The sequence below is a fragment of the Uranotaenia lowii genome, chromosome 3 (assembly GCF_029784155.1).
Source record: "Uranotaenia lowii strain MFRU-FL chromosome 3, ASM2978415v1, whole genome shotgun sequence".
NCBI classification, from domain to species: Eukaryota; Metazoa; Arthropoda; class Insecta; order Diptera; family Culicidae; genus Uranotaenia; species Uranotaenia lowii.
Window position 1 is genome coordinate 306,972,288 of NC_073693.1, and position 11,684 is coordinate 306,983,971.

Here is an 11,684-nt window from a genome sequence, read left to right on the forward strand (position 1 = left end):
GGGGCTGAGTCTCTCATTGAAAAGTTTTCTGCATGACGTCACCGTTTCATGGGTTAAAAAGGCGCTTGTCCGGGATCATGGCTTAGTTATAATCATGAAAGCAACTGAGCCGAAAGTAATGGATGGATGATGATGGGTTGCTTACAAGGTACCTACTTCTCAATGGGTTCGGATTTGAATGATTGCACTGAATTTGTTTGATTTCATTTCTTCGGGTGGAGGGAAGTGTTGCTTCCCGGAAAAAAATCATTTCACTGGAAGGTGTGGAAGTCCAATGTTAAAATCGTCACGCAATCGTGCATTCAAAAGATGGGGAAAATTAACCGTGGAACGTTTTTTAATTATAAAATTACCGTTTGATTGTAAAAGGAAATGAAAAAAAAAATCCCTGAAATAACAAAAAGACAAAAGTGAAAACAAAAATCGACACAAATTACCAACAAATGCAAAAATAAATGACAAAAAAGACGAAAGTGAATGAATTTACAAAACTGACATAAATAAAAAATGACAAAATTGATAGAAAGACAAAGAAATTTTAAAAATGACAAAGAAATTATAAAAATGACTACATTGCGAAAATGAAGAATGACACAGATCATAAAAATTAATAAACATTACAAAAAAGATAAAAATTACATAAATCACAAAAATTACATAAATTACAGAGGAGATTTAAATGACATATTTGAGCATGGTTGGTCGGCTACTCCCAAACAACATAGAGCCGGGAGAAATCTACACTGTATTTTACAATTTTCAATTTTGAATAACGAACACTGAATTTCCAGTTCAAATGGTGTATTTAATTCGAAATTTGGATAACGTTATCTAGAATACAAATTCCTCAATCTGGATAAGATCCAGAGCTTAGATTTTGTAAATTGTTTCTGTGAACTCGAATTCAGCTAGGATTAAACAGAGGAGGGAGTCACCTTCTAAGTTTAATGTTAATCATTCCGGGTAAGGTCTAATTGATAATCGATTGGCCTTGCGCGTCCGAGAAAAAAACTTCACTTCAAACAGTGCCCATTAACAAGTTTTAATTGATTTGTTGCCTTTTCCTGATTTCACTTTTTTACTTTTTTTTGCAGAAATTTCGCTTCTGCGGCGATGGCGACTGCCCGGATTGGGTTTTGGCGGAAATTCACTCCAACCTAGCCGTACTAAGTTCGGAACAACTGGACCAGGTAGCCGAATTCGTGGCGAAAGGCATTTTGGGCAATGAAGTTCCGGTCAGTTGATTATGTCGACAATCGTGGAATAATTAATCTTACATTTTTCTTTTTTAATTTTAATAGGAAGATCAAGTTCGAAAAGTTTTCGGAATCAGCAAAGGTTCGATGGACACTCCGAAGGCGGCGTTTGCCTGCATCCGGTTCCTGTTGGTAAGTGCTGCACGTTTTAATACCGAAAGTTCAATTTTCGGAACCGAATTGCAACAGCTGGGATTGCCCAAAGATCACACCACGGTCATGTGCCGGGTGCTGGAAGATTACGTTAGCCAGTTTCGTTCCGTCCTCCTACGCTCTAGTTTGAAAATTAATGAGCTGGAAAGTGTTTCCAGCAGCATTCCGGAAGGAACCATTGATTGCGTTCAACTGCAGTTCGATATCGCAAACGAAATTGTCAATGGGGTTTCCCAACCGGCATCCCACACGGTCAATGTGAATCGAAGCGACATTCCCATCTTGCTAAAAGAGTTGAAAACAATTAAATCCATCATGGATGGGTACGATTTCGAAGCTAAACATGGTGAGGTAAAATGAAACAGACAACACATTCAGATAAATTAAATCTATTGCTAATCGAAGATAACGGTTATTGCTTCCTGTGCAAAAACATCACCGAAAGCCTTGACATCACATTTGTTTTTAAAGAATTTTTTTTTTACAAATCTTACATCCTAGGGTAATGCGTTCAGTCATTTTACAAACATGTTGCCTTAAATTCTAGAAAACGGCTCTCACAAAACCACATTCATTCCAATTCCGGTTCCGCTTCCTCGTCGGGTTCTTCGTCGTCATCCTCGTCGGGTTCCGTTTCCGTCGCCGCAACGGAAACCTTACTGGATGAGTCATCGGATTCCCGGAAGGGATCCAGCGTGAAGTTTACCTTCCGGTAGATGCGCTTCAGGTACAGACACAGTACATTGTCGGCCCAGGTGCCGTACTGTGCGTAATACTTTAGACATCGACGGTAGAAGTCCAACTTCAGGATGCCGGCTTTCATCTGGAAGGAACGAATGGTGAAAATTAAGCTAATCTGAACCACTAAGAGTAGGTATTGATTCAACAAACCTCAATGTAACGTATGTTGTCCAACTTTGTTCGCGTGTGATGTACTGTGTAATAATGCTTCGCCAGGTGGGAAGATTTATCGAAATGAATCTGGAAAGAAGTTGGAATTATCATAAGTAACACTCTAAGTAGGATTCGTGTCAAACTTTTCGTAAAATCTTCCAAGGCCTAGTCTCGATATCAGCTTTCTTAATTGAATGTATAAGTATTGTACGTTAGAGCTTCCTGTATTTATTCAAATTAGGGTTCAAAAATGAAATGTCGGTTTGAAGTTGTAATTCCCAATTTAGTTATGATTTTACTTTTAAATTGATTTTTTTTGAATACCTAACTTCAATTTCAACAATTTTAAGATTTGAATTTTAAAAAATTGTTCCCAATTTTCAAAGATAAAGAAAATAACCGACAAATCTAAGATTTTAGCTTCGAGTTTTAGATTTTTATAGATTTTTACCTTAATTGTTTATCTATTTTTTCGAATCCTCATTACAAAAAAACGTGTTCATTTCAATTTTGAATTTAGATTGAAATTGTTCCCATCTCCACTTCATATTTATTCGAGTTTCGAAAAATAATCACCGGAAAATGGCTTTCTAATTTAAAAATTTTACAAAAAAACTGTAAAGTAGCCAATCTTGAACGTGGTGTTCGGGTGAGATCTTTTTCAACAAAAAACTTTTTTTTGTATTTCACAAAACTCAATCCAAAATTGTTTTAGCCTTTTTAAAATATTATTCGATTGTTAGGTTTCAACTGGTTCATGAGATCTGAATACATTTTCTTATAAATATCTACTTATTTCTACACAGAAAGAAAAATGTAATCTTACATTACACTGTTTCGTCTCATCGCCGCAGAAAATATGAAAAAGAGTATAGCATCTTGACATTTGCGATGAAATTATCTTGCAATTTCATGTAAATCTCAGTATCTCAACCTTCGTCCGTGTTTTGTTGTACCTGTTCGTGTGCTGTTTGCTTCTGATCGAGTTGGAGACTCCTCCCGGAGGTGGAAGGCACGGAATTATTTAGTAAGGTAACTGAAAATATATTGAAATACCTTTTTGAGAAGAAGTTACAATGTTGATTAATTTGTTCTATTTGTTATTTTGCAGAAATTCGACAGTTGCTTTCGATGTCCTCCGGCACCTGTCGTCGTTTCCGTCGTTAAGGGAATCGGAAAACACCAACCGGCGTTTTGTGACAGTGAATAATTCAGTGTGTAATATTCAATTTGATCAAAATGTTAGCTTGTTATCATTAGATGCAGTTTTTATTTTTTAAAAATAAATATATTATAAACGAGAAACCCAATCTTTTTCTTATTGGATAAATAGCAACATCTAAGAGTGACATTGGAAATGTAAACCTACAGTAAACAAAGCAGTTGAATGCGATGGGAAGTTTACATGAAACAAGCAGTACTGTTGCGTGTAAATGCCCGATTCCCTTCTACCCATGCTGTTGCATGTAATGTTACATGGATTTTTCTAAGTGTGTATGACAAACCCTCAATAACTATATTCTTGCTGAGTTTTTACTGGAAATTACAAAATAATTGACCGGGAACTTAAATCAGTTGGCAGTACACTAACCTCCTAAACCGAAAAATGGCGAAAACACAATTTCACGAAAAAAAGTCGTTTGTTTTAGGACGGCAAACCTTCGGCAAAAGCGTTGGATATTGTTGAAAATTACAGATAATAATTAATTAAGGTTCCAAATCATTTTCAAATAAGAATTTAAAAAGTAAATTTCGCCTAAGAATAATTTTTCTAACTAGGATTAAGGTTTATAATTGAAAGTTCGAATAAAGACATCCATTTTTTGGTCGGACTGAAAATTTAGACTATGAATTTGGATAATATGCCTGGATTTAGATAAATAGTTTCAGAATCGAAATAAAGTGTCAGAATGCTTTGTAAGAATAAGATTAATCGGAATCTGTTTTCATAATTTTCAGTGTTCGGCATCGCTAGCTGAAAAATTAGCGCCGCTAATTAAATCGTTAACTCAATCAAAGTTAGCGATCGCTAATGAAATACGCTAAATGTGCCGAAAAAGTTATCGCTTCAAGCTTAAAGCGCTAATCGCTAATCGCTAACAATTAACCAACATTAAGGCCGGAAAAAATATCAAATCCTTCTTTTGTAACGCCCTTCCCCCCTTTGATTTTTTCAACTCACCGAGGGGGAATAATAAAAGTTTCAAGTATTTCATAAAAAAAATCAATAAATTGATCAAACTTTTATACAATTATATGAGCAAAACAAAACTGTGAAAAATGGGAATTTTATCACCCCTCTGTGTTCTACAAGTAGAAAAAATATCCAAATATTCAAACAATGACAAGAGCAAAATAACAGAATGTGGAAATAGAAGCCTTATTTTTCAAATTTTGGTAAAAAAAATTCTCGATTTATCGGTTTTATGCAAACTAGATAGTATACTTTTTCGTTGCAAAAAATCTTTTGTGCAATTCATTCCCATTTGTTGATTTTTGTATTATTTTTAATTTTCCTCATTTAAAATCTTTAACCAGCTCTCCCCTTTTTCAAACATGCAGGAGCATTGTCAAACGCATTTATACAATTTCTATTTGAAAACGAAGGCTACAATGAATCATGCACAACTTAACAATTTTAATTCATTTTATGTTAATTTTATTTTATCTTTATATGAACTGGTCTATAAAAATACTAAAACTCTGTATTTTGAAAATTAAATTTCTTAACCACTTTAAAACAATAAGCTGACAAGGGGATGTTAAAAATAGTTTTATGATGTATAAAGACCTACACCGTCTTAGGCGCTTTAGGCTTTACAGACTGATTAAATGACGTGGACAACACAGGTGTTATCTTCTTCTGTAAATGTCGCGAAAAAAAGTGCGACACGAGGGAAAAATGACACTTAATACATCTTTCCTCTAACTCCAGTACGCATTCTTTCAATTAATCCAATCAAACAATCAGAATGTAGCCCAATGTCACCTTAACTTGATTGATAAAAAGTTTATTCTATCACTTATTATTCGAGAGATTGAAACAAACATATGGAAGATAGCGGTCTTCAATTAGCGGAACCAAAAAATAGCGAATCTTTTTAATTCGCTAGATCCATCAAAACTTAGCAGCAAAATTAAACCGCTAACAAAAAATTAGCGGACTAACTAGCGATTAGCGATTTAGCGCTTTTGTGCCGAACACTGATAATTTTATATAATCTCAACAAACATCATCGTAATCTGAATAATCTTTGAATTTCAGGATTGAATTTAAAGTCCTCTTACATTTTCACGTTAGACTTTAATAAAATTGTGTACTTTTTGGGTAAAAAACGATAAACATATTTATTTATGTATGTATATTAAAACTGAAAAATCATAAAAACTCAATCGAGAAAACCGGGAATTTGAAAATGGAAACTCGCTGGTCACCTTGAACTTACTATAATGGAAGCAAAAAAGGTTGTCTGTTTAACATATTTCATAATCACTAAAATACTGAAAAATATTGAACTCGCTGATTGTGGTGAAAATTTCTATGTGCGCGTTGTTTCTTAATTACAATTTAGATATAATGTGTAATTTATAAAAAAATAATAGAACTACATTTTTTTTTTTGAGCTTTTCAACACCTGATTAGTATTCTAGGAAGCTCGGTGAAAATTTCTCAGTTTCTCAAAAAATACTGTTTTTAAAGCATTTGGTGACCTGAAATAGAATCTTTTGTCAGATTTTGTCTATGAGCTCTAGTTTTTGTGATACTGCATTTGGATTTTTTTTAATTTTTTTTTTGATTAAAATCGATCAATATTAACCTGATGAACAAACAATCCTTTACAAAACAAAAATGATTTCAAATCAAAATATAAACATTAATTCAGCACAGTCTTTCGATTCTGTAAAGCTATTCAAGTTTCAGAGATAAAATGCTTTGAAAAAGTAAAATTTCATTTTTTTTTATTTACTAGAATAAAAATGTAATTGTTTCAGAAATCACTTAAGAACGCTTCTGAGCTGTTGGTATAAAGTAAGGCTGCCAGATTGCCCGGTTTTATCCGGGTTTGCCCAAATATTTAATTCAAAATTTCCGGATTTAACCCGGGTTTATTCATTTTATTTGCCAAATCAAACAAATAAAACAAGTATTGAAATTTTTTTTTTCATGAACGGGTTTTTGGAAGCCTTAAATACGATTTAAAATCTGCTGAAGAGTATCGATGATTTTTTTCAAGTATTTTTACTTGATTTTTGTAGAGTAGTTGCTGAGTTCTGACCAAATTTGCCCGAATATTGCCAGGATTTTTGGTCGACAATTTTAAAATCCCGGATTTTGTAAGTTTTAGATAAAAGATGTTTTAATTTATTAAACAACTTTTTTGAAAATTGTTTTCAAAAATAACTAACTATTACTTTGTATAAAAAATCCTTTTCAGTTTCCTCAAAGTCGTCATGCTTTACCGAAAAATTAATCAAATGAATACTTTGTAATTTTTTTTCTCTCAATGGTCAAAATTACTCGCGGTCTTTGAGAAAGTTGATCATTAATTTAATTAAAATCCTCTAATTTGGGCTTCCAAAGTTTTGCCAAATAAGGAAATAAGTGTAAAAATATTGCAAATTTATTTTTACCTTGAATGTACAAAACTGTAAACTAATTGCATATTTGGAAGCAGCACCCCAAAATTAGTCAAAATCAGCTTTTAAAGACTTTTAATTAATTTAAAATAAAAAATATAAAGCTTAGATCCAGCTGTAGAACTCAAATTTGCATTGTGCATAGATTTCACTTAAAAAAACAACGGATTCCGATTCATATTACATTTTTCGAGTTGCTATAAAAACAGATTTTGCAATCATGAATCATACCTACATGTTGGTTCAGAATAATAATTCTAATTTCAAAACTCGAAATTCAATTTCAGACTCCTAATCAGCTTTCTTAATTGAATTTATAAGTATTTTGCGTTAGAGCTTCCTGTATTTATTCAAATCAGGTTTCAAAAGTGAAATGTACATGTTCTAAGTTGCAATTTACAATTTAGTTCATTATTCATGATTTTAAAGTAAATTTAGTTTTAAATAGATTTTTAAAATCGATTCTCCAATGTCCAAAGACGAAGAAAGTGATCGACAAATCGATTCTCCAATGTTCAAAGACGAAGATTTTTGCTTCAAATTCTAGATTTTTATATATTTTTATCTGAATTGCCTATCAAAATGGTTCGAATCCTCATTTCAATTTTGAATTTAGATTACAATTGTTGCCATCTCCACTTCATATTTATTCGCGTTTCGAAAATTAATAACCGGAAAATGACTTTTAAATTTAAAAGTTTTACAAAAAAACTGTAAAGTAGCCAATCTTTAATGTGGTGTTCAGGTGAGAGTTCTTTTTTCAATAAAATAAAAAAAAAATCAATATTTTAATACTTTTTTTTCATTTTCTTTAAATGCTTAGGGAAAAAGTTCATATAAAATTGCAATTTTTCTTTTGTATTTGCTTAAACATTTCAATTATCAGGTTCATTTTCCAAATATATTTTAGTTCATTCTTTTTTGCTACTCAAATAGGAAAATTGAATGAAAATACCTTCAGCAAACCCCCACAAAGTTATTCGAATGGCTCTGATAAGAAACGGTGAAACTATCAGAAAAGCTATAAAAAAGTTAAAAATGAAATTATTTTCACTTTTACTTGGCGGCATCCATAAATTACGTAACGCAAAAATGCACTTTTTTGACCCCCTCCCCCCCGTATGTCACAAATCGTCACGTTTCGATGTACCCCCCTATGAAAATTACGTAACGCTGATAATTACCCCCCCCCCCCTCTTTTCATGTTTTTGAATAATGATTTCCGATGGTAAGAAAAGATTTTAACATAAATTTTTTAAACGTTCTTCTAAACGGAATTAATAGCTATCCAAATTGCTTCTTAGTACTCATTGATGATAACTCTCTGATAAAATAAAACGATGGTCTTATTAATAGTTGTTCTGTGCTTGTTAACTGATGATCTAACATATTTCATTTATTTTGTTCATTCAAGGAGCATAACTTGTTATGCAAAATATACTCCTCTTAGTAATATTCGTCGGAATAACCAAAATTGCAGTTTGCAAATTGAGAAAAATAGTAAAATTTCCGTCTTAAGGATGAATTGAGTTCCTGGGTGGGGGTAATTGTACACATTTTCTAGCGATTATTTCTTGGATATCCAATACACAGTTTAAAGAGTCTATCTCAGAATCATTAAAGAGGAATGGTTTTTAAGGAAAAAATCGTTACGTAACGAGAAGCATACCTCCCCCCTCCCCTATGTCACGATTCGTAACGCTCGAGCTTACTCCCTCCCCCCCCTAGGAGCGTTACGTAATTAATGGATGCCCCCCTTGGCTGTTTATTATTGTTTTTCAAACAAACGATGCTTCTATTGATTTATAACAGCAACTTAAAGCAGAATATTCCACAAAAATTAGAAGATTTTGAGCTTTGACATTGGTTTTTAAATCTTCACTTTATACTATTGTTAGAGCAAGTTCACTGGTGTTGGGAAAAAGTGGTAGAAATTTTGACACTTACGGCACATTTTGAAAATTTTCCCATGCAAAAACATTTTCAAGATCTGTGGACTTCTAGTTTTTTTACAACACGTGTTGTATTTTCGCATGCTGTGATGCAAAAATAGCAATTTTTCTATCACATACGGCTAAAATAGAAACAGTGTTGTAAAAAAATACAACGCCCCAAGATCTTGAAAACATTTTTGCATGGTAAAATTTTCAAAATGTCAAAATTTCTACCACTTTTTCCCAACACCAACACCTTAGACACATTTACTAAGTAGAATGTAATAGAGGGATGAATAAAAAAATGTTACTAGCTGACCCAGTGTCCTTTGCTACACCTTCTAAAACTGAATTCAACAAAAGAGATTAATTCTTGTTTTCTGAAATATTGTTTTCTGTTTTCAAAACTTGTCCTAAAATTTGTTTTCAATCATTATTTAGTAAGCTCTGTATTCATTTATTCATAAGTTCCTAAATTCTGCCACAATAAATGTTGTACTTGTATAATATTCCTCTCTCAAGCCAAATTTGGTTCCATTCGCTTGATCACTTTCCAAGTCATTAAAAATAAAATTTTGAGAGTCTCCCTGTTTAATAACCAAGAAAACGTTTCTCGTACCCCAATCTCTTCTCACCAAAATTTGCTTGATCATTTCTCGAGTTATCAAAAAAAAAAATTATGGGTGAACCCCTTTCCTTTTTCAAGCTCCCCACTGAAATGAAAGGAAATTCTCATTTCCATATACTTTCCTATGACGAATTTGGCCCCATTTTCTTAAAATGTTATCGAGTTAGGAAAAAAATGTATGAGAGGGCCTCCCCATTGGAAGGTTTCCCAATAAGCATAGAAACATTTCCCCTTCCCCAAAACCCTCCCCTATTAAAGTGGATGTCTTTCGTATTATTTCGTATCCTTTAGATATGCAACAAAAATGCATGAGGCTTCCGTCTCCTCTTCCTAACTCACTCAATGGAAGAAGTTTACTCGTATCAAAATAACAATCCCATACCAAACTCGGTGCCTTTTGACTGATTAACTCTCGACATCTTTAAAAATAGACTGTGGTGACCACCTCTTCTTTTCCTATTTGTTTACTGGGATCAGGGAGGGGTCTCAAACAACCATAGAGTTTTTTCCGTATACAAATATTCTCCCATGCCAAATCAAGTTCCATTTTACTAAATAATTGTATGGAAGTCCCCTCCCCCTTTGTGTTTTTCTAATGAAAGGCGAGAAGAGCTTCAAACCATCTATCTTGGGAACATTTCGTTCACCCAAATACCCTCACATGCCAAAAGTGATTCCCCTCGCTTTATCAGTTATCGAGTATTGCCTAAATGTGTATGGGCCTATTCCTCTCTTTCTATCCCCCAATTTAAATTGGGAGGAGTTTCAATCGTAGAACCTTTTTTCATATCCAAATGTCCTCTCAAGGCAATTTGGCTCAATTTGTTCGAATAGCAATAAAAATTGCATGGAAGCCCCCCTCCCCCTTTAAACTTCTCCACTTTAAGAAGGAAGTCTCAAAAAATCATTGAAACATTGCTCGTATCCAAATACCCTCACATGCTAAATTTGGTTCCATTTGCTTGACTAATGCTCGAGTTATGTTAAAAATTGTTTTTGAGCCTCCCTCCCTCCATCGAATAAATTTAGGTACTTACATCACAGCAACGAATCTCCACCTTGGGCAGATGGACCGGCCTAATGTATTCCGTCGTAACGGTGGTATATTTGAACATAACGTCTGCCAACAATTCCTCGACCTGCCACAGCAACATCAGAAACTCCTGATCGCACAAATCCCACGTTTCCACGATGCTGTCGTAGTGCTCCAGGAAATATTTGGTCTCGATGATGAAATTGTAAGCCTTTATTTAAAAAAAAATCGCTGTAGATAATTTTATTTTTGAAAAAAGTCACTGCTCCAACGTACCAGTTTCCAGTTGGCAACATCTTCGGGAGTTTTGGCACTCATCCGGAACTTGACCGTATCTTCGAGAATCATTTTAAGCTCACTTCTAGTCTTCACTCGGCTAGACTGAGAAACTGAATGGTTCAAATCGTGGTTTGTGCCGATCGAGCAAAGAAAATCACATTTTGGGCCGAACCGATTTGGATGCACGCGATCGGAAATATCTTATGCGACGCCAATAAAACAACCTCGGGAATTATTTTAACCATCTACATTGTTATTGATATTGAGCTTTTTGTTTTTGGCAGGAAACCGTATTCTGAGAAAATGCGAGCTCGTAAAAACTATTTAGTAAAAAATTAGATATCAATCTGTTTGAAAATTTGAAACAATCTCGGAAAAACTGTATACTGGATTCTGGTATGTTTACCAAACCTTCAGACAGTAGATATACTTTAAATCACTTAAACTTAAACGTCGTATAAGTATAATCGTATATTAAGTCCCACTGTAACCAACAGATTTTGAACAACCTCTGAAAAGAGCTTCTTTTATTGAAAAACCCACCTGTTCATCATTTTTCTTCAAAATTGATCTAATTGAGATGCTCACTGAGTCCCTGCTTAAAAATAGGACGGTATTGCAGTGTCTAGTTGCAGTGCTGAACAGGCATCGTGTACAAAACTAAAAGGCTATAGAGTTTACCATAAATCTTTTGAAGTTATCCAAGCAAAGTTACAGTTGAAATCAGAATACAATAAAAACTTGTTATATTTTTGTTTAAAAAAAATGGATCTTAACATTCCTTTTCCAAAACTTAATCAAATTTGTTTTTTCCGCGAATTTTCTAAATTTTAGCATTCCTCCCTGAGACAAATTAAATTGTTTAATAT

The 11,684-nt window shown here is 33.5% G+C and overlaps 2 protein-coding genes across 2 annotated transcripts in view; one reads left to right on the forward strand and one right to left on the reverse strand.

The window, feature by feature from the left end:
• The window catches only part of LOC129757111 (COMM domain-containing protein 4), a 43,579-nt gene extending 41,761 nt beyond the window's left edge, over positions 1-1,818 (forward strand). The window contains exons 2-3 of the mRNA XM_055754237.1: positions 1,095-1,235; positions 1,302-1,818. Coding sequence (XP_055610212.1) covers positions 1,095-1,235; positions 1,302-1,769 — 609 coding nt within the window. The 3' untranslated portion in view covers positions 1,770-1,818. The remainder of the gene's footprint in view (positions 1-1,094; positions 1,236-1,301) is intronic.
• LOC129757110 (uncharacterized) lies at positions 1,783-10,963 on the reverse strand. The gene is made up of 4 exons (XM_055754236.1): positions 10,813-10,963; positions 10,541-10,747; positions 2,301-2,390; positions 1,783-2,232 (listed from the first exon to the last, which is right to left on the reverse strand). Exons 1-4 carry the CDS (start codon positions 10,882-10,884, stop codon positions 1,981-1,983), a joined length of 621 nt encoding a protein of 206 aa, XP_055610211.1. The 5' UTR covers positions 10,885-10,963; the 3' UTR covers positions 1,783-1,980.
• Positions 10,964-11,684: the final 721 nt, after the last annotated feature.